The sequence below is a fragment of the Arvicola amphibius genome, chromosome 13 (assembly GCF_903992535.2).
Source record: "Arvicola amphibius chromosome 13, mArvAmp1.2, whole genome shotgun sequence".
Taxonomy (NCBI): domain Eukaryota; kingdom Metazoa; phylum Chordata; class Mammalia; order Rodentia; family Cricetidae; genus Arvicola; species Arvicola amphibius.
The window spans coordinates 65340741-65364017 of record NC_052059.1 but is presented as its reverse complement, the minus strand read 5'-3'; the positions used below and the strand labels follow the sequence as shown (position 1 = coordinate 65364017).

General features: G+C 45.4%; 1 protein-coding gene across 3 annotated transcripts in view; it reads left to right on the top strand.

The window, feature by feature from the left end:
* Samd4a (sterile alpha motif domain containing 4A) overlaps nt 1–23277 on the top strand; it is a 213488-nt gene that overhangs the window by 158152 nt on the left and 32059 nt on the right. For 2 of the 3 annotated variants that reach the window (XM_038310691.1, XM_038310692.1), the window contains 3 exons: nt 6120–6383; nt 18909–19018; nt 21335–21421. In XM_038310691.1, the coding sequence (XP_038166619.1) occupies nt 6120–6383; nt 18909–19018; nt 21335–21421 (461 nt within the window). The remainder of the gene's footprint in view (nt 1–6119; nt 6384–18908; nt 19019–21334; nt 21422–23277) is intronic. The other variant, XM_038310693.1, reaches the window with a different exon arrangement.

Below are 23277 nucleotides of genomic sequence, written 5' to 3'. Positions count from 1 at the left end.
ACTCAGGTTCCTTTCAAACAGTAGCTGTTTTGAAATTTCGCATGGGCTGAGCTTTTTAATCTTTAAACTTGACAAGTTTTGACAGGCTTCCTTCAGTAGAACTTAGACTGTGAGCCCTGAGGTGTTGGATGGGGCGGGAGGGCAGGTCTTGGGAGAACTGTCGACGTCCAGCCTCAGCAACAGTAAGTAGGTGTTCTTCTGTGGTGCTTTGTCACTCACAAGTGCACACACCGTATGTCACCTGAGTCCCAGGTGTCCCCAGGGCCTTTCATTTGTGAAGTAAGTTAATATTTTTAAGCAATATGCATATATTTGGGCTCCTTATCCAACCTTTCCAATCCCTAAATTAGAATGACTTATATTTTGTTTTTATTGAAATATATTAATCATACATAATAACGTGTTTCAATGACTTATATACATTTATGATCATATTCCCCCATTTATAAAAATTACTTATTTTTATAAAATTTAATTATGCTATTGGAATAAATTCTGTCACATGAATATCTAGAAATTTGAGATGGCTTAGCACCAGCTGCTCTTCCAGAGGACCCACGTTCAATTCCCAGCTCACAACTGTCTGTAACCCCAGTCCCATAGGATCCAGTGCCCTCTTCTGGCCTCTTTGGGCACTGCACACACACAGTACAGAGACGGACATGCAAGCAGAGCACCATATGCATAACTAAAAATAAAGGGGGAAAGTTTACAGTTAACAAGCTCCTTTGAGAAACAGGGAACATCTTGAGTTTAAAATATATGAACCAAAGATTTGAAAGCCTTGTCTGTGTCACCGCACTCTGAGAACCAACCTTGAGGTGAGAGCACAGGTTACCCTGTCATTTGGGAGGGGACCATGCTAGTTAGGTGGGGATACTTCCTGCCTTCACTGGAGCATAAGCATCCAACATCCCCAATGGTCTAGATTCTAAATGCTAACCCTGAAAGAGAGAAACTCCTGGTGAGAGCAAAGGGGAGTTGTGGCTGGTTTGACCTTGAGGGAGTCAGAACCCCAGGAGGTACTCAAATAGTTCCTAACACTGCCAGAGTTACCCCGGGAAGTGCCTGTCAATAAAGACATAAGCAGTTGTCATCTGACAGTGTCCAGATTAATATGCAAAGGAACCAGGTGAGTTCATAAATAATACGTAAAGGCCGAGGTCGCCCGTTAAAACAGTAATGGTACTTCAGATCCACCGAGCCAAAGGAAATCAAAACAGAAAATAGCTACAGACTCAGCATTGATCTTTTTCACTTATATTTATCTCAAATTAATTCCAAAATTGTTCATATGCTCATAAAATTCACAGCACAGTATTTCACCCCTGATGGATTTTCAGAGCCTTGCGGCTCTCAATCAGAAATTACTGAGTGATGTTGTGTTCTCAGAGGCCTCTACCTCTCAAGTGTTAGGGGTCTGTCCTCATAAAAAGTGTTTTTTTTGAAATTACACATCACAGAATGAGAATGAGCCGGTAAGTGTGATTGCACAGTGTTTGTACAGTGTACATTGGGGGAGTTTATTAGAGTAGCACTGTTCACTTCCGTCTCTTCAGAGAAGATTCCATCCGACAGCAAACCAAAGAGACGGAGTGGTCCGGTAGCCTACACCTTTCTCCCCCCCCCCCCCACAAGCCTTCTTATTTCTTCTGCTGGAAGGCAGAAACAGTAGTTTTACTTAGTATTCTCCAAAGAGTCCTAAATAATCTAAAATTTTTCTGCCTAAATTTTATATCAGTAATTCAAAATGAAGGCAAAGTCAAACTTGCTTTAAAAATGAGAAATAAATCTGAAGTCCAGGCTTTCAGGAAAATGCTTAGAGCATAACTCCATGGAAAGCTGTCGGGTATCTCCTTTCCAGGGTGCTGAGAGGGCCGCACCCCAGATGCTAGGAGGTGAGGAGACCGTGGGGTGGGAAGAGGCTGGAGGAGCTGTTGCCTACAAGTGACAAAATGGAGTTTACCGTGGGGTCCGAGCGCCCTCAGCACTGCCATGCTGCCTGACTGCTCTAGGGCAGGATGCTTCTTAGCTGCTTTTCCTTCTCCATATTTCAAGTAGACATACTCAATGCTTACTGGTTACTTTCGGGTCACTCGAATATACAAATACTCTGCAGGTTATGCCATCCCAAAGGCATGTCTTTGTGGAGCTACTTACACAGACGAGTACAGACCTGACATTTCTTGTAGCGCTTCTAAAACTAAAGCAGAATTCAATTCATACTAATGTACAATGTTTGATGCAAAAGAGCGACAACCGCGCTCCCCTGGGCAAAGAGCAGAGCGGTCCCCTAGCAGGCTGACCCTCCCCACGCTGCTGTGAAAGTAACAAATGCCGCAGAAATGTGGGGCCTCCGCTCAAGTAGAACTTGCCGGTTCCTGATCCCTGTAGAGGTTTGGTCAAGGCACACTTCATTCTGTAGCATTTGAAGAGGACTCTGGAACCGCCCTCTGAAGCAAGTATTAACCGCGCAGCCACCACTAGCGAATGTCTTCAAGGGCTCTGTCGGAGTTATTCTGAGGCAGCTATCACCAGCCGGCCTGAAAAACTTCTCAGATGTCTGGTTTACTGTTCTCCCACCCTGAATCAGAAGAAAACAAACAAAAACTTGTTTTCATTATTTTTTTTCCCTGAATGTCCGTATCTTCTCTCCCTCTGGGCTGCTGCTTCAGGGGAGTTCTTAAAACAAATGCACCCGTAGGGCCGCCACCGCTGATGATCGGCCCCAGCCACCTCTTCGGTCCCACAGCTCTCTGTATCAGCGCTTGTACCTTTCGTGACCCACTCTCATACTACAGCATATAAAAACCAACAGGTTTACCTTTTGCTTTTGTTTCTGATTTTTGGGTTTTTTGTTGTTGTTTTGCTTTGTTTTGTTTTCGAGACAGGGTTCATTTTTGTGTAATAGCCCTAGCTGTCCTGGAACTAGCTCTGTATACCAGGCTGGCCCCGAACTCACAGAGATCCGCCTGCCTCTGCCTCCCGAGTGCTGGGATTAAAGATGTGCACCACCACAGTCCGGCCCTCTACAGGTTTATCTCCAGTCTCCTCCGCATCAGAACCCAGGGTTGAGGTCTGGAGAGGCCTCAGGGGTTGAAAGCACTTGCTGCTGCTCTTGCACAGAACTCAGCTTCGGGTCCCAGCAACCACATCAGGTGGCTCACAACAGACTGTAACTCTAGTTCCTGGGATCTGACTCCATTTTCAGGCGCCAAGAGCATCAAGCACACGAATGGTACACAGACATACAGATAGGCAAAAGTTGTACATGTAAAATAAAAATAAATCTTAAAAGAGTGAAGAAACAGGCCTACACTGTCCACCTGCCTCAGCTTTCCTGCGAAGAGGAGAACATTTGTAAACTCCTCACCTTCTCTAAATGTCAGAAGTTTTGTGTAAGGTTCTATGTTTGGCTGCCCCAGCAGGATGACTTCAGAGCGATCTGAATGTGGGCAGCTCAAAGAATAATAAAGAGGGTTCCCTCTGTGATAGACAGGAGGTGGCCTTCGATGGGAAGTCACCAGGATTAGTCTCTGACATCTTAACTACAAGGGACTTAACTAGACAAAAGCGAAGGCCAAATTCATGCCCTCCCCCTCTGTCTTCATTTAAATTCAGGAAAACAAACACAGTTGTGTAAGTATCAGCGGAAATCTGTGTAAACCAGTTCAGGGAGGGCAGCATCTACAGCTAACCCATTCACTGCTGGCATTCTGGGATACTGGCAGCTTTCTCGAGTGTGCCATTACACCAGGAGTGAGAGGCAACATGGATTCTGAGAAATTTTAGGTACAAGAAAACAAATTGGCTCCACTCAACAATGTAATTCATCCACTCCACATGCATTTTACTATTCTGAGCATCCAGATCAAAACGAGGGTCTGACGAGATGGCTCGGGGGTAAAGGCACTTGTTAGCAAACCTGATGACCTGAGTTCAATCCCTGAACCCACAAGGTAGAAGGAGAGAATCAGCTCCCACAAGTTGTCCTATTACCTCCACACACATGCAGTGGCGCATTTGTACACACACACACACACACACACACACACACACACACAAAATAAATACCAGATTAACAGCAGCCATGAACCATGAGACGTAGATATTGAATAATTCTCAGCTTTATTATTGCATCTAAACATTCTAGCGACCACAGGCCCCACCGCTCTGGTTGAGAACCGTTGGGGCAAGTCCTGTTCTATGGTTTCCAACTCACTGGAATCTTGGCTATCTGGAGGAGGCCCCAGGTGGAAATGTGGTTATACCTGGCTAGCAGCTTTCGAAGTCCCCACCAGAGCTACAAAAACTCAGAGCTGAGCCAGATTGTCGCAGTACTCAGATAGGCTCCAGACAAGTCGGCCCAGTTTTATATAAATGCTATATAGATAGGCATGAAATGAAGTTCTTGGATGTCTAGCTTTTCTTTAGATTTGTTTCTCTTTTCATTTTCATTGCCGTTTCCTATTTATTTATTTATTTATTTATTTGCTAATTTCATCCAATTGGGAAGTAATGCATTTTCCAGAAAGCTTTTTCAAAATAGTTTATTATTTATTCTAGTGAAAATACAAACATAAGGCCATTTTCTTTAAAGTCCCATTCACATTTCTTTAAGGCAGATTAAAAAAAACTCTCATGCCTTCAACAGAATCTATCCAAACCAGAAATTGCCTAAGTAGATTACAAATGTTAAACTCAGCAGCGCGACCACCTACACTTTTTGTTAAAAAGAAGTTTTTAGTACTGATTGTCCCACTTCATACACAAGGCGAAATGGAAACATTGGCCCTAAAAGTATTGAGCCTTGTTGCTCTTAGACTCTAAGGCTTAAAATGGCACCAGCTAAACCTCAGACATGCTTTATGGCAGCAGTTTGCCTTTTGGCTCTGTTCTTTATTTTGTAGGTGGGGCCATGGTAATCACCTGCCCTGGTCTTTATGTAGACAACACCCATCTACAGGCTAAAGGTAATGCCTTCCACTATTTGGGCCATCTGATCTACCTACTGAAAAACACACCATTCTTGCCAGCAAAGAAATATATAACTAAAACTAGGAACAGAAAATGCCTCACTGGAGGGGTTAGAGCTGCAGATGAAATTCAATGGCTTCCCTGGAAAATGTTTAAAAATGCACGTGGCTCAGTTCCACATTAATACAGCAGCAATCAAAATAGACTGAGAAAAGTTATGAATAGACTTATTTTGTAAAGTCACTTTACGCACCCAGCAAAACCAACCAAGGGTAACATCGGCTCCCTCAGCATTGATGTTGCTTAAATCCCTCCTTTGAGTGCCTTCCATTTAATTTGGCCAGCTACAGGCATTTTGTTGCTTTTTCCTAGCTTTCTGGAAAATAAAAAAGGAGCTATGCAGATGTTGCCCACTGTGTGGAAGGACTGAACATGCTTAGTGGGCGTGCCTTGCTGACTTCTGAATGAAAGCCTTGTTACCCGAAGGTGTTTGCCAGATAAAGTTTGACATGAACCCTGAGGACAAGGGAAAGAATTAGCCTTTTCAGCGTGACTGCCACTGTCCCATACCCTGAGGTCATGTCCATGCTGGATTCCCTCCTTGGGCTCCTACCCCCATTCAGAGGTGACAGTTCCCCAACTTCTGTTTAGAATAACAAGCTCAGTGGCTAGATCTGCGCTGCAAGGATCCCAGATGGTGAGCAGCCTGCCTTCCCTGCAAGTCCTCCACACCAATGTGGGGCATAGCATTCTTGCTCTTTAAAAACAATTGTCCAGCACATGCTCTGTTCACTTTGGTCTAATGGCCACTTTCAGGCTGTCAGCTTTGCCCAGCTGCTTCAAAGTCTGATTCATAAGATTAGAATAATACCAGTTCCAAACTCACAAACATGAAGACCCGGTGTGTGGGCACCATAAGTCTGGGCTCCAGGGTGCAGCCTAGCCTACAAGCAGGTTCAGACAGCCTCCTTTTTAGCCACCAGAGGGAAGGACAGTCCCAGATTGAGTCAACCCACTGTGACCACCAGTGGAGTGTAAGAGTTAGTCACGGTCTCTCTGAGGGTGCAAAGGTATTGTGGGTTATTCTGCGTCCCAGGCTAACATGGGGAGAATAACCTATTTCATTTTATTTTTTTTTCCAGTTCTCTCAGGCCAGGCACACCACAGCCCTTTGAAACGATCTGTTTCCCTTACCCCACCCATGAATGTGCCAAACCAGCCTCTAGGACATGGATGGATGTCTCATGAGGACTTACGAGCTAGAGGACCCCAGTGCCTCCCATCCGATCATGCCCCCCTGTCTCCACAAAGCAGTGTAGCCTCTTCAGGAAGTGGTGGGAGTGAACACTTAGAAGATCAGACCACTGCTCGTAACACATTCCAAGAAGAAGGTAGTGGTATGAAAGGTGAGTGACCACACGAGGAACCAGGAGGCCCTCCCTCCCTTGATCTGGAGTCCAAGGGGAAAGAGAGGTGGTCAGTAGGAGAGATGGAGCCCAGCTCCTCCTCTTAGGCCCGTGTACTTGAGCTACACCCTCCAGAACTCCAGAGCTGGCTCTGGAGAAAAGGGCTTGGAGCCCCTGTCCAGCTGATAAAGATGTTAGCTGGGGAGTTAGCCAGGCAGACTTTTGGGACAATGCCAAGGGTAGGCTCTGAAAGTGCCGTGGAGCTGCCGTTAACACACAGTCCTGAGGTCTGGTATTTCTGATTCTTGATCAGTGATCAGTGATCATTTGCCCCTACCCAGAAGCCAGAGCAAGGAAGGTCAGCATCCTTCTGTCTGCTTTCTGTGCACTGACTCTTAGACAGTGAGGGCTCCTGCTAGCCTGGATAGAACCATCTTAGAAGACGCCAAGCTGCTCCACCCTCTGCCTTGCTGTGGTCAGGGACCGGTCACTAATTGAGAAAAACAAACTAAGGATCTTTGATTACTTTATTTTCTCTCAATGAAGAATTGCAGTAATATTTCTTTTTATTACTTTTTTGTTTGATGGCCAAAGAAACCTTAAAGCCTGTTTCTCAGTATTTACTTCAGTGATGTGAAAACCTTCAGTGTTTTGAGTCTGATAGTAGGCTTGCATATTGATGATAAAGGCTTATTGTGCAACCTAAATAAATGTTCCTACATTGCCTGTCAATGTACCCTCTCCTATGGATCCTCCTTGGGAGACAGAGGTTTCCAAATTACTGATGATGGGTTCATAGAGGATGTGTTCTGTATTTTTAGACACCAGTTGTTGGAGGGATAGAAGTCCCTAGGGAAAGATCCTCATCAGAGACATGCTGATAACAGTGTTAGCTACTGAGACAATAGCCAGGCGGGCTTCTGGGACAATGCTGAAGACAGGATCTGAGTGGGGCCTCTGTGCTGTTGTTAATCCACACTGCTTACATGTTTGCTGTTGCTAACCCTCCCCTTATACAAAAGGAGGCTCTTGACCTCATCCCTGCCAACGTGGGAACCTAGCACAGAGAGTATGTTCTCATCTTCCCAGGTGCCGGATATAAGAGAGAGCAAGGCTGAAAAGTGGAGCCCATCACCTTAGGGAGTGAGGCTGACCTCCAGTCTTCCTCTGTCCCAGCCCCTTCCCATGATGGTCATGTGATGAGAGACCTGTGGTGTGTCTTCAAATTTTCCTCTGGGGATACAAATGGATCTTTAAGATCATCTTAATGGAATGGGTCATTTTGACGTACAGGGTGGCTAAGCCTCTTTCACAGGGCTCAGAGGACTACATCATAGTGTTGGAGGATGGGCAAAACCAAAACCCAAGTAATGCTACGTCCTGGTGAAGCTCAGTATCTGGACAGCTGGGACAGGGCTCCATTGGTAACTCAGAGGAGCACTGTCTGCATGTAGACCACATGGTGGGCTCAGGAATAAGCTATTTGCTGGGGAGAATGCCCACCTCACTGTCTGGTGTCTGAATATGCTTACTTCATTCTTTTTATTTTATTTTCTTTCTTTCTTGTTGTTTCTTTACTTGTTTGGTAGGCTTATGCACTTACCCATTCTCCCAGGGTGGGCAAATGTATGTTTGAAGCTTCTAAGGTAAGAGGTAATAGAGATAATGCATTTATTTCTAAAGAAACATGAGCAAAAGTGGAAATTGAATGAATATCTCATTGGCTTGGTTTGGGGGACAGGGAGGTTATTGTTTCTTTCTGGATAAAAGTCAGATGCCTTCCAGAACTCAAGGGCCCCTGTAGATAAGCTCACTTGGCTCCTTTCTCTAGAATTGGTGGGAATTGTCTTCTCAAGCTTAGTCAATCACAGACAAAATGTCACATCCAAGATTTTCATTGTGAACACATAGGTATCAAGGAAAAAGAAGCTATTTGGTGACTGGTTGGAATAAAGACCCTCTACCTGTGTTTCTGCCTGCTTTGATCTGTTGAGCTTACTTTTCTTAAAGAAAGTGGATGGAGAAATCAATGGATAAGGACACTAGCAAGTAACATGGGAAAAATCAAGAGAAGGAATATAATAGATGATGAATTCTACTTATAGGGAAAATATTTTCAATTCAGCTGACAATATCAGATAGTAGAAATGTCCAAACACCCAAACACGTTCTGACGCGGCAGAGGGCCAGTATTTGATGAGCACAAATATTCTTTACCCAGCCCTATTGTGAGGTGGCCATCAAGAACTCCTCTAGATCAAGACTACTCAACATGGTCTTCTCACGTTACATCTAAGAAGCAACCCTTCATACACCCTTCCCAAGGGGTTGTCATTTGATCTCCAGGCCTAAGAGCAGACGATCATGTAAATTTCCAAATTATTGCCCACTTTCTTAATGGACTAGGAAATCAAGTGATTTGTATCTAAGAAGAGCTGGTTCTTCCTGTGGAACCCCATGCGTGCTTTCTTGTGCCCGGGACCTATGGCAGGGACAGAGGCAGTCGAATCATCACCACGCAGCTGATTTTCTCATTTTCAAATGTCTGACCTGCAAGAGCAAGGAAACTGGAGTAGAATTTTTGAAGAGTTCCCATATCCTTTGGGAACACATATCATTCTCGCCTCACAAAAAAAAAAAAAACAAAAAAAAAAAAAAACAAAAAAACAAAAAAACAAAAAAAAAAAAAAAAAAACCTCACCATAATTGTGCTCATCTGAAATCCTGGGTTTGTTCTTACCTACATTCTTATCTGGACAGAATAGCCAGCTTGGCTACCATCCTCCTTTGGGAATGTACCTCTTGGGTCAAGCATGCAGAATAAGTCCTCAGAGGATTAATTGCTTCCTCCTGAATCTCTGTGTTTTGCTTTCTCTAGCAAACACTCATCCTACTGGGTTAGGTTGACTGTATGGACTATGTAGGGCCCAAGGCTAAAGACAAACCATGCACGGGCTGGAGTACTGTGCTTGGAACCTCAAGCAGCAACTTGAGCCAGAATATGACATTTTCCTGTTACCAATCCTCAGGACTTGGCTACGTAGAAATGTTTGGACTAACTGTGCTGGCTATGTTTTAAATTCAGGTCTCTGTGTTCTTTGCAAAAGCGTCACTGTGACTTATCCCAGGAGAAGGACTCTTGATTCTGAGTTGGTACTCAGTTATAATATCCGTCATTTCCAGGTAGCAGATGAATTGAATGTACTTGCTTAGCGCTTATCTCAGGTAGGAGAGAGAAGGAAGTCTCATATTACTAAATTATTGCTTTCCTAGAAAGAAGGCAGCCTGGTGGGGGAAGGAAAATATTTGCCCCTCAGAGTAGCATGATGAACTCTCTGCGCCGATGAATCCAAAATCCAGAGATCTATCAGAAAGCCATGGCTCCTGGCATGGCTTTGGGATAGGGGAGAATCTGATTCTATCAGAGGGCCAGGGTTCCTGGTGTGGCTTTGGGATAGGGGAGAATCTGATTCTATCAGAGGGCCAGGGTTCCTGGTGTGGCTTTGGGATAGGGGAGAATCTGATTCTATCAGAGGGCCAGGGTTCCTGGTGTGGCTTTGGGATAGGGGAGAATCTGATTCTATCAGAGGGCCAGGGTTCCTGGTGTGGCTTTGGGATAGGGGAGAATCTGATTCTATCAGAGGGCCAGGGTTCCTGGTGTGGCTTTGGGATAGGGGAGAATCTGATTCAGTTTTGTCTTCACTTAAACCATTGGACGTCTCTGTACCTACTGAGCTGTGGGAGGCAGAGGTAAGGGTTCCTCTAGCCTCAAGAGACTCACATTAGCCCCAGATACCTGATGTGGGGATGCTGCTGTGGAAGTACGGTCTCTCAGACGTTTATCTCCACTTGCGGTGAGCACCAAGACGGGCCCTGTGGAAAACAGCAAAAGAGTCTCCAGAGGAGGCAAGGAGGCGAGGCCTGGAGCGGAGCCTCAAAGGCCTGGTTGCAGGTCAGCAGTACAGATGGAGGGAAGGTTTTCTGTGCTGAGGGAACAGCACTGTGAACTTGTGTGCAGTACGGGCATAACCTACGGTTAGGGTGTTAAAGGCAGACAGGAATCTGATTTGCTGTAGAGGAACCAGATCCTTGACCTGGAGAAGGATTGTGCCTTTCATTCTGAAATTGCTGAGGGAATTTCTACAACAGAAAGAACCTCCTGCCTAGATTTGCGTTAGAAAGCAGAACTTGCATGACAGTCTGGGAAGTAAGGGGGGCGGTGTTGAGAGCCGGTGCAGAGGAGGAGGATTTCTCAGCAACAGGGAAAGTGAACCTGGGTCAGGACAAGTGGCAATGTGTCAGGACAGAGGAGTGTGGCTCAATTTCTCCATGAGAAACAGAATGGAGAGGACTTGGTGACAACCCCTGTGAATGGTGGTGAGCCAGTGGCACTTGGGATGACACCCAGGTTTCTGCCTGGGCTACCAGAGAAGTCCTCTACAGTGTAGGGCCTCCGGGACTTAAGGAGGGACCACAGGAACGTGGGAACTTTCAGCAGTCCCATGAAGGTTTGCTCAGGGGACCCGTGGGCTCCATGCTCCACCATGGCCCTGCTGAGCAGTTTTGGTGTTAGGCATAGTGAAGGGTGTTGGACGTTCCCCTGCAGGACTGCGTTCCAGGAGTGGAAAAGCTCGGCTGGAGGAAGAGCGCTTGCTTGGATGAGGGGGTGGAGATTGGTGCTGTGTGCTCTGGTGGGAGCGGCAGCTCATTATCACAGGACATCAGCTAGGTAGGCTTGCAGCAGGCTGCTTCCCATTAGCAAAGACGCAGAAGTACTAGAACGTGGTTATTGTGTGTGTATGGGCACAATAGGGACGGAAAAGGGAACTCCTGCCTGGAGTAACTTTGAACAACATGTGGTAGCTATGAACGGAGATGGCTGTTGACTGTGAAAGTTGTTTGTCTGCGAAAATTTTTGAGGGAGTCTCTCAGCTGAAACTTGAGTAAACTTTATCTCCCTGTAGGAAATAGAATATGTTGTTCACTAGCAAACAGCTGGCTTGGGACTTGCAGTTGTTTTTGAAATGTAGTCCTTTGACCCTTGGCCTCTCTCAGAGCAGAAATGAGAGAAATTATTTAGAGGTGAGCTCTTTTTTGAAAAAAAAAAAGGAAACTGAGAAAACTTGTTAAGAAAAGAGTTTTGAATGCAGCGCCCCTGAGGGTCTTAAAAGTATGCGTGGTGGCGTGGATGTGGCATGGCACACGAGTGGGACACTTTTCGGCTCAGCTCTCATGGAGAATGGCTTAGATTCGGACTGTTGCCTTTCCTGGTATTGTCTTGAATGTAGTTAACCTGAATAAATTCACCATTTTTGTGGATTTTTTTTGTTTGTGTGTGTGTGTGTGTGTGTGTGTGTGTGTGTTTGTGTAACTCCCTGACATCGCCATGTGACCTGCACTGCACAAATGTCCTCATGGGCTTGGAATCGTGCTGATTCTGATAAGGTGGGAGCTCTGATGTCTTTGAAAAGCACATTCCAGGACTCCTAGATCCTAAAGGTCTCAGGGCTGTTAACCTCCACTCCTCACCGAGGGCGCATGATGTTTGGCTTGAGGGCTTTAAGACCCTTCGCTCCATTTCCCTTTAATAGTACAAAATAGGCCATTGAAGAAACAGCACCAAGGAACACTGTGAGATGTGGGAGCACCCAGAAGAAATCTAGTTCACTGTTTGCATCTAATTCTTTGAAGTCATTTACCCCAAATTTATTTGTTCGAAGATTCATGGTATGTCCCCATGAGAGGGGAGCCCTCCTGAGACACCCTAGGTACTGCTTAGGATCCAGGAGTTCCCCTCAAGAGGATCTAGCTCCTGAGGACCTGGCAGGTGCATCCTCCTTCTGCTCAGGGCCTGGAAGAACTAAATTGTTCATTCTGTTCTGGCCGAAAATAAAGACAAACTTTACAATGTCGCTAAGCTACTGCTCTCTGTTCTTGAAGGATTTGCTTTCTTTCTGACTTCAGCAGTGAAGTATTGGTCCCTTCATGCCCATCCTTTGTGTTTCTTTTCTCCCTCAGAGGGCAAGGATGCAGCCCACGTCTTAGAGAGAAGGCTGTGTGATATCAGCCTGGCTCTCTGGGAGGGATAAGTCAATTTCTGTCATCAGGAATCTAGAGTACCAACAAATAAACTCTCTCATGGGGAACTGTTCATTCACATTTCTCTCTTCTAGACAAAGTGCTGCCTTAACTTCTCCCCTTCCTGTTGCTTCCCTTATCAACTTGTTTGTCCTCATTTGAGGTTGGGCGCCATGTGGCTTGTTGACCTGGCTGGCATCTGCAGCAGGCATAAGGGAAAAGCAGCCCACATTCTCACTAGAGCCCAGCTTCCGTGTGAGCTGAGGACACAGCACAAAGGCTCTCCGTGGTCAAGGTATCCAAACCCTAAAGGATAAACGAGCACAGTTTAAAATTTGATCCCCTTGCTAAAGACCTGTGGGTGTCCACAGAACGTATGCAAGATGGATGCATAGCCTCGTTGTCCAAAATAACCAGGAGAAGAACTGACATGGCCTGCATTGGAGCTGGAAAGAGCTCCAGGGAGGATGGAAACCCCATACCCACAATGCCTGCCACCCTACGGCTTCCCCATGGCTCTCTTCCAGTCTCACTCAGTGTCCCTTGTCTGTGTAGTTGCACCGACTTCCATGGCAAACCAGCAAGCGTGGGTATTGGCAAGGCGAGCTGTTTTCCAGCTCAGCCTTCCCCCATGGTCTTGGTGTGCTGGCTTTTCCACTTGTTTTCCCTCTCACCAAACACAAACCAAAGGAACCATCTTCCTTCCCTGTTCTTCCTGACAGCTCAGGGTCCTCAGCTGCCAGCTGGTCATTCCCCTCCCCCCTTCTCAAGCACAACTCATGCCCTGGCCTTTTCTCACCATGCTTCAGCCATTTTCCCACCGTCTTTCTGATGGAACCCGTGCTTCCAGTGTGCAGATTTCCATGGCTTTTCTTCATACACAGGATAAAAACTACTTTCCTTGTTTTGACGTTTCATATCTGAGGCACCTGACCCCCTGTCTGAGTATCCCCACTTTCTCTCTCTAGCTGTTTCCACCATACATCAAGCATTTTCTCTACCCTAAATTTTCTGTGACTCTGACTTTCACTGCTGATGTTCCTACTATATGAGAGGGCCTCATGGTTTGCCCAACGGACTCCAAGCTGCCCATCCTCTAAGCAGTGGGATGCAAGGAGCTTCCTCTCCCAGCCTCGGCAACCCCGAGTGTTCATTGTTCCGTGCTATCCCTGGATGTGAATATTCCCAGCACTTATACTGAAGCTGGTCTAGTTTTCGCATGGGACTCAGTCGTGCTTTCTGGATCACAAGTTCCTTGATGACAACGGCATGTCTTTACAGAATCTGACTTCTGCTAACGGTACCTAGCAAACGTTGAACAAACAGTATTGCCTCAGCCGGCAGGGAAGTCTGCCTCACGTGGAGCAGGAGCATCTTTCTCTTTCTCACACTGCATGAGAAGGTGTCCGTCTAGCTTGGGACCTGCATTGCTATGTCCAACCGAAGCAAACTAGATAGATGAAGCTAAACAGTACTACCCTGAAGACAGATATATTCCAAATTTATAGTTCACTTCTCTGAAAAACACCCTCTGTGACTTCCATGTACCTGAATCTTCCAACCATAGCCACAGCTTCACACGTAGGAATGGGATCCAAGCTAAGAAGTAAAAATGGTTCTTAACACTGCATCCTGCAAGATGGTGTCTAGGCTTTGGCTGGAGCTCATGCCTGGCTGACTTCTTAGAGAATGCAACAGCACAGTCACTGGAGTTCCTGCTTGCGGGAATGAAAAGTCAAGGCTCTCGGTTCTCTTGCTCGTTTCCCTTTTAATGAGTTATGTTTTCATTTCTACCAAGGGAAAGTTGCTTCCCACCAATCAGAGAGAGAACAGTTGGTAGGCTATGTTCTTTTCTGTTGTTCTTTTGGGATTCATTGTTGTTGAGACAGGCTCTTACTGTATAGCTGGGAGGCTGTGTTCTTTTTGATCATCACAATTTTTCTTCTTATTATTATTATTACAAATTTTCACCTCTCCCCTCTTCCCATTTCCCTCCCCTCCCCCATTCCTCCTTCCCCTCGTTCTCCAGTCCAAAGAGCAGTCAGGGTTCCCTGCCCTGTGGGAAGTCCAAGGTCCTCCCCACTCCATCCAGGTCTAGGAAGGTGAGCTTTCAAACAGACTAGGCTCCCACAAAGCAAATACATGGAGTAGAATCAAAACACAGTGCCATTGTCCTTGGCTTCTCAGTCTGCCCTCCATGTAAGCCACATTCAGAGAGTACGGCTTGATCACATGCTCCATCAGACCCAGTCTAGCTGGCCTTGGTGAGTTCCCATTAGATCAACCCCACCGTCACAGTGGGTGGGCGCACCCCTCACAGCCCTGACTTTCTTGCTCATGTTTTCTCTCCTTCTGCTCCTCATTTGGACCTTGAGAGCTCAGTCCAGTGCTCCAATGTGGGTCTCTGTCTCTATCTCCATCCATTGACAGATGAAGGTTCTATGGTAGTATACAAGATATTCATCAGAGTGGCTATAGTATAGGGCCAGTTCAGGCGCCCTCTCCTCAGCTGCTCAAGAAAGAAGCTGGGGACATCTCCTTGGACACCTGGGAACCCCTCTAGAGTTCAGTCTCTTGCCAACTCTATTACAGAGCTACAGTAATGAAAACAGCTTGGTACTGGCATAAAAACAGAGAAGTTGACCAATGGAATCGAATAGAAGACCCGGATATTAACCCACAAACCTATGAACACCTGATTTTTTACAAAGGAGCTAAAAGTATACACTGGAAAAAAGAAAGTATCTTCAACAAATGGTGCTGGCAGAACTGGTTGTCAACCTGTAGAAGAATGAAAATAGATCCATATCTATCACCATGCACAAAACTCAAGTCCAAATGGATTAAAGATCTCAATATCAATCTGAACACACTGAACCTGATGGAAGAGAAAGTGGGAAATAGTCTACAACATATGGGCACAGGAGACCACATCCTACGTATAACCCCAGTAGCACAGACAATAAGGGCAACATTGAATAAATGGGACCTCCTAAAACTGAGAAGCTTCTGTAAAGCAAAGGACACTGTCATTAAGACAAAAAGACAACCTACTGATTGGGAGAAGATCTTCACCAACCCCGCAACAGACAAAGGTCTGATCTCCAAAATAAATAAAGAACTCAAGAAACTAGACTTTAAAATGCTAATTAACCCAATTAAAAATGGGGGTACTGATCTGAACAGAGAACTCTCAGCTGAAAAAGTTCAAATGGCCAAAAGACACTTAAGGTCATGCTCAACCTCCTTAGTGATCAGGGAAATGCAAATCAAAACAACTTTGAGATACCATCTTACACCTGTCAGAATGGCTAAAATCAAAAACACCAGTAATAGCCTTTGCTGGAGAGGTTGTAGAGTAAGGGGAACAGTCATCCATTGTTGGTGGGAATGCACATTTGTGCAACCACTTTGGAAGTCAGTGTGGCGGTTTCTCAGGCTGTGTTCTCAAGAACTGAGATTTCTCCTCTTTGTTCACCCACCCTCCCTGCAGGAAGGAAAAAGAACTCCTCAGGCACATGGCACTGAGCTAGGCACTGTACAAGCACGCTGACTGCCTTAAGGAATATGAGGTCAAAGGAGCCTACATTTCCCAGGAATATGCCTGGAAATAACTCATCAGGAAAGCCTAGCTCATCCTGTTGTGAAGCTAGATAGGGACCTTTCCCAGGAAAACCACACCCAGTAACCTGCATTTTGAAGAAATGAGTGAGGCAAGCTTGCCCAGCCCTGCCTATCCCAGGGGATTCTAGATGTCCGAATTGCTTTCTAGAAAAGAACTAGCAGTTAGTGAGCTGAGAGTTGCCCCTCACCCTTTCCGACTCAAGATACCCTATTATCGCTGGGGCTTATAAAGCGCCCAGTTTGCAGCATGTCTTTAAAGCTACGGATTTTGCATGACTAAACTTTAGGGAGCTTGGTTTTAAAAAAAAAATGGTCCATGGACTTGTTCCATCTTCATTTGAGAAGAATTATGTCCAAGTATAACACTGGCTTACCCAGACTTCTCTGAATCATGACGGTTGTGTTTTCTGAGCAATGACTTGGAACTTTTCAAAAGTGTGAATGGCAAACAGAAAGCCTGGGGACAAAGTGATGGCGTATAGCCCACCAGAAGCCTGGACATGGCCGACATGGCAACCCATGCTTACCCGTCTGCAGACATGATAAGCAACTCGGTGACGAAGAATGAAGCCTGGTGAAAGACTAGGATGCTCTATCAGGACAAGTACAAGACTCCCAACCTGGTGTGTCCTGAGATCATGACCCAGGGTGGTTCGCGCTAAGGAATATGAGGAGTTAACACTGTCTCCTGGAGAAGTCTTGTCTGAGTGTAGTGCATGATGGTCCCAGAGGGACTCTCTTTTGTCACCGTAGATGGAAGGACTTCCAAGCATGGAATCAAGTAATTTCTAGTGGGAAACAACAGAGCCTGTTCTGAACTGGATGTTCCTTTCTCAGAGATTCCCCCCCATCTGTGCTCCTCACATCACTGCAAGTACCCTCAACGGGCTGGTGGCCACCTGCTGTGTCGGCAGTCCTGAGCCAGGGGGCAAAGCCTGAAGTCAGAGCTGACTGGCTTCCATCAGCCCTAGTGATCTATGCTAAACCTTGAAAAAAAGTGGAAGATCTCCAGTCTTTGAATGCCTGTGGAAGCTCATCACTGCCTCACAGTGAAACACTTTGTAACCAATAGTACAAAATCTTGTGACCAGTTTGGGTTGGGATGGGATGATGTGTTGCTTTTTACTCTTTTGGCTCTTTTGCTTTTGGGGGGGGCTGCCACCCAGCTCCCAAATAAATAAACGGAGGCTTATTACTACTAATGAATATCTGGCCTTAGTTTGGCTTTTTTTCTTGCCAACTTTTCTTAGATTATCCCGTCTATCTTTTGCTTCTGGGCTTTTATTTTTCTCTACTTCTGTATACCTTTCCTTACCTCTTACTCCAAGGCTTGCTGTGTAGCTGGGTGGCTGGTCCCTTGAGTCCCTCTCCTTTTCTTGCTCCATGAGCTTCCGTCTTTCTTTTTCTCCTATTTATTCTCTCTGCCTGCCAACCCTGCCTATCCTTTCTCCTGCCTTGCTATTGGCCATTCATCTCTTTATTAGCCCAATCAGGTATTTTAGACAGGCAAAGTAACACAGCTTCACAGAGTTAAACAAATGCAACATAAAAGAATGCATGTAGCACATCTTTGCCTCATTAAACAAATATTTCACATTGTGTACAAATGTAACACCTCTTAAAAATAATATTCTACAATAATACCTCATAAAAAGCAGGAATGACACTTAGCCAGTGCCCTAGAATCTCAGAAGACTTGCCATCTCTATTTACTTAACTTTCTGCTGGCGATCTCTGCAGCCCTTGTGAGGATTTGGTACAATGTAGGAAAGGGCTGATACTCAGGAGACCTAGGTTCTAGTCCCCTCTTGACCATATTCTGTGATCTAGATTTAATGGCACAAATGTTGCCATCTGAACAGTGAATAGGGGTAGGGAAAGACAGTTCCGGAAACATTTTTGAAGATCATCTCAGCTAAAACAATCTGACTTGAGAGTCTTTGGGCAAATGATTTATTTCAGTTGTGATTAGCAAAACAAACACTCAGCAGCTTTTCCCTCCAGAAATTTTCTTAATTCTAAAACACTGAACTTGAGATTTGCTTCAGTTGTGCCTTGGAATGTCCATCATCCTGTGGTCCAGGTAGCATTTGGATTCTTGGTGTTGTGATATCTCTTGGGTTGGTATGAAAAGAAGTCAAAGACATATTCGAACGCATCCCAAAGCATGGGAAAGTGGCTAGTAGCTCTCCCTCAACAATGGCGACATGGTAGTCAAGGGTGCCCTTTATCCCACAGCAGGCTAAGGAGGCAGAGGAGGCATCAGGAAGGGCATTTATGGGGTGCAACTGTTATATATATTTCCTGCTTCTAGAAGAGTCTGACACAGCGTATGGAGATTTGAGCCTCCAAAAAAGAAAGCCAAGAAAAAGAGAAAGTGTCTTGGAGGTATATATAGACTGTTGTGTCTGTTTTCTGTGTTCTAAGTCAGTTCCTCCCAAGACAACACTAAAACAGCCCAGCTAAGACAGTGGCCCTTTGCATTTTATTTTTTATTACAGTGAATTCCTTTGATAACTTTAAAGGTACTCTGGAAGATATATATGGAATTCCTGTTTGCCCTGAAATGTTTAAGCGCCAAGTTAGCAATGCCTGTTCTGAGGTAGAATAAAGGGACCCAGTGGGGTTGTCAGGTCAGCCCAAAGCTTCTGAGGCATCATTTGCTGCCCAAATGAAGTAATAACTTTTTTCTTTTTTCTTTCCTCTGACCATCACCCTCTCCCCCTTTTGTCACCTTTTGACACCCCTTTGTCTCCCATCTTTTGTCACCTCTTCTTGTTCCTTTCATTTCTCTCCCCATCTCTTGCGCATCTTGTACTACAGATGTTCCAGCTTGGTTGAAAAGCCTCCGCCTGCACAAATACGCTGCTCTGTTCTCGCAGATGACTTACGAGGAGATGATGGCCCTCACTGAGTGTCAACTGGAGGCTCAGGTATGTGCATGCTCAAGGGAACCCTTCCCTGAGACAAGGTCTTGAGGTTCTGCCCCAAACAGAACTTGTTTAGACCCATAACTTACCTAGCCACTCAGGAGCTTGACTGGATCTAGGACCTGCCTGGTGCTAGCTAGACCCCATGATAAGTAAGCCTAAGTTTTTGTCTTGACAGCTCAGTGAAAGACAAAGATCAGCAGGCACTCACAGGTCAGTGGAAGGGAGAGCACGTTAGGAAAAGACAGATCCAAGTATATCGGAAAAGTTCTGGGTGCTAAGAAAGAACCTGCAGCACTGCCTAGAAATGATATTGCCTCAATGTTCCAAAGAGCATTGCTCCCTAGCTCTTTTCACCCCTCTACCGAGCCAGGACTTGTTTGGGTAGGGACAGATTCCTTGTCTGTTTGTCAAACCTGCTTACATATCCACTAACTTCTAACTGGACCAGTCGGGAGAGCAGCACACTCTCCATGACAGTAGGGAGAGCAGCACACACTCCATGACAGTCGGGACAGCAGCACATACTCCATGACAGTAGGGAGAGCAGCACACACTCCATGACAGTCAGGATAGCAGCACACACTCCATGACAGTCAGGACAGCAGTGCACACTTCACGACAGTCGGGAGAGTAGTGTACACTCCATGACAATCGGGAAAGCAGCACACACTCCATGACACTTTTCCAAAATTTATCCTGCTGGTCTTAGTTGAGATCGGAGTGAATTGTTTAAAATACTTCCTTCTAATCAGCTCAAATAGTACGGGTCAATGACTGAGAATGAGATATCCAAGTCTCAGAATTTACTCCCTTCTGAAGTCCTAAAGGGGCAGAATTCCCCAAGTGTGAATGCCGAAGACCAGGCAACAGTGCCCCTGAAACTAGGAATGTTTCTGCCATGCCAGGCTCTAGCCAACAGAGCTAATGGATGCTTTTGTCTCCCTTGTTGAAAATGCTGTTTGTGTGTCTCAAACTGACCACAGCTTCCTTTGAGCAATGATTTGAAGAAAACAGTGCTCTAAATGAGTTGATATTTCTCCTGCAGGAACGAGAGATTGTAGCATGTGGGCATGGCCTGGCCAGTCGCATGCCTCCCTGCCGACATCGGCTTTCCTCTTATTCATTACCCTCCGTTCCCCCTCTCCAGGCCCGGCAAAATACGAGTATTGAGAACCAGACAAAGCCTGAAGTCACTGACCATTCTCAGAGAGTAAAAAGCACCAATGTCAACTCCTAACATTTCTCCCACCACTTCTTGGATCTCAGCTGCTGCCTGAGATCCCAGGGGCTGATGGGAACTATTTCAAAGAGCAATTTGTGTTTAGGTCAAAACTGAGAGAGAATCTAAGTTCATCAGTTGTTCAAATAGAAAGAGAGAGAGAGAGAGAGAGAGAGAGAGGAGGAGGAGAGGAGAATAGACATAGAGGGCAGTGCTAGAGTCTGACACAAACATTTCAGAATAATTGAATTCATTTTGACCTGAAAATTATAACTAACAGAAATACATCCCCAGTGCTTCCAGACGAGATGCCATTGGCACTCTTGTCTCCTCCCTGGTTAAGAGGAATTTTGGGATAGTGGCACCTGAACAGAGATTCCCCAGAAATGTGCCTTAGGGACCTGGTTAGAAAAAGGATCCTTTACTGGGAAATGTGCAGACTCGACCATCACAAGGCTCTGATGAAATCCTCTCACTTACTGCTGCAGCCAGTTTAAAATAACATCCACAACTCTGCACAGTTATCTGGAGTGAAATGAATTCCACTTTTCACAGTGGAAAGGAAAAGGAAGGTTGCAGATTTACAGGAATTCCCTGTGTGCTGGTGCACACGGGCAGCTCTGGGCTTCACGGCTTCCGCAGATGCGCAGCTGCAGGAAGACCTTGAGCACGCAAAGACCAAAGAGGGGCCTCAGGGAAACCAAGAGGGACTGAAGTAGCACCACCGGAGGACAGGTGTCTCCGAACTAATATATATATTTATAAAATTTATATTGTAATAATATATAATATGCATATATGATTTATATAATAATATATATAATTTATGATGGTGGAAAAAATCTCATGTTGCATGGGATAATCAGCTGTTCTACACCTCTCTGTCTTGAAGGTTATGGTCAAGCTTATAGCCAAATGGAGTCAGGAGAGGAGTCAGGAGAGGTTTAGGACAGTGATATCAACAAGAAGAAACACATATTGGCCAGTCTGTGAACATGTAGGAACAAAAAAGACAAAGTAATACATAGCCTCTGAAAGTCTTTAAGCTGATTCTTGAAAATGAGATGTTCTAATATATTTTTTGCATTTAATTACAGAATGTTACCAAAGGCGCAAGACACAAAATTGTAATCAGTATTCAGAAGCTCAAAGAAAGACAAAATCTCCTGAAGTCTTTGGAGAGGGTAAGTGAGCTATTAGCCCAGGGGACATTTCCACCTTCTTCCTGGGAAGAGAGTAAAGAGACTCAGCTTAGGGTGTAATTTATTAGGTCTTAGAGTCCGTGTGACTTCCTGATTATTCATGCTTCCTTAGATCCGGATGTTGTGTGAACTAATCCCTCTGGGTCCAAGCTGCTAGTGACCTACCATGCCTTGCCTTGGGTGAAGTGAAGCTAATGCTCCCTCCATGGGTCCATCACCTCTGCCTTGTAGGCCACCATAGAGCATGGTGAGATACCCTACACACAGCAAGGGCTGGCACGGACAGAGCAGAACAGGAAATGCCAATGTGCCTGTTCCAGCAGTCTATCCTGAGCATCTGGTTTAGAGAAAGCCACCCAGGGGTGGCAAGCATTAGCAGGTAGACTTTAGGATCCAGTGGGGAGGGGGTCGAAAGTATTGGCACAGCTAGAGTTGGCTTCAGACTTCAACATAACAGCAGGCGACATCTCCATGACTCAGCCAGGAACCACCACGAAAGAGTGCAACAGCAATCTGCGACCGTGAACCCCAACACCACGCTGGGGTGATGAGTGACTCGCAGGCTCTAAGTTCCTTTCTGTGCTCACTTTCCTCAGAAAGATGCCTGCAGACTAGCAGAAGCTCCTTGTTTGTGACGTTGCCTGTTTATTCTGGAGTTGAGGAGTTTTCAGATGCCTGGCGTCCCACTAGCTGCCAGCACAAGTGTAGACTGTGAATCTCTTAGCAAACCCAGGAAGCCTTTGGAAAGGGACAAGGCAGAGCTCCAGCAAGTTCCTAAAGCAAGTGTTTTTATGGAGCGAGAATATTTTAAAAAGCTATTCACAAAGCTATGTGTGTGCTTGGTGTTATGTATACCATGTTAAGTTGCATTTAGTATGTACCAAGAGACGTATCATTTATATTTGAAGAACAGACGTACAAAAATGCATCAGAAAATTTCTTTTTAAAATCCCTTCATGGGCAGATAGGTAGGAACTACTCACATGCACACCCCTGATTAAAGCATGCTCTTAAACAAAGGGAATTAGACATTACATGCAAGCTCTCCACCTAAACCTGAGGTTTGGGTGTTGTTCTTAATGTTATGCTAACTTCTCTGCCAAGCAGCTTGTCTAACGGAGTGATTATGGCTATTTTTAATCTAAGAAACTGTTCTCTTTTGGAGAACATTCAAAAAGCCAATTTACTCATTGTCCATTGGAAACTACACAAAGTGTTTTGAATGAAGATTAAATTGTAAGCCTGTTCCCTCTCATTTCTGGAACATCCTTTAGGAATTCATTAATAGCTTCTGTGAATGCAGAAGCAGAGCTCTCTCTTGCCTTCACCCTTGAGCTGACATCCATGTATCGTGTGTGTGTGTGTGTGTGTGTGTGTGTGTGTGTGTGTGTAAGGGGTCATGTTCCTTTGACTTGGGATCAGTTAAGTCAGTGATATTCTGTATCCTAGAGTTATATCTAGAATTACATTGACTATACAAAAATGCTTCCTCCGTGATCTCCTGAAATGGAAAAGATAAAAAGATGCCAAATGTACCATGACTGCAACTGAGCAAAAGGAAAGCAAGCTCATTCTCTTTGCCTTCCTGGAGACTGGGAAGCCATGACTGTCAGATGACCGCAGTAAGCTAACCCAGGGTATTCTGGGAGCCTGAGTGCTGGGCCATCCCTCCAGGAGCACACATCCTTGAGGGCTGAGTTCCAACTTGCACCTTTGATGCCCATGAAGCATTCCTGCTGTTTAAGGCAAGGAACTCTTAGTCACCTGCCACTGCTGGTGGCTCAGGGACTCAGCCGAGGCATTCTCACAACCCTGGCTGATGACGCTGTTGGAAATGT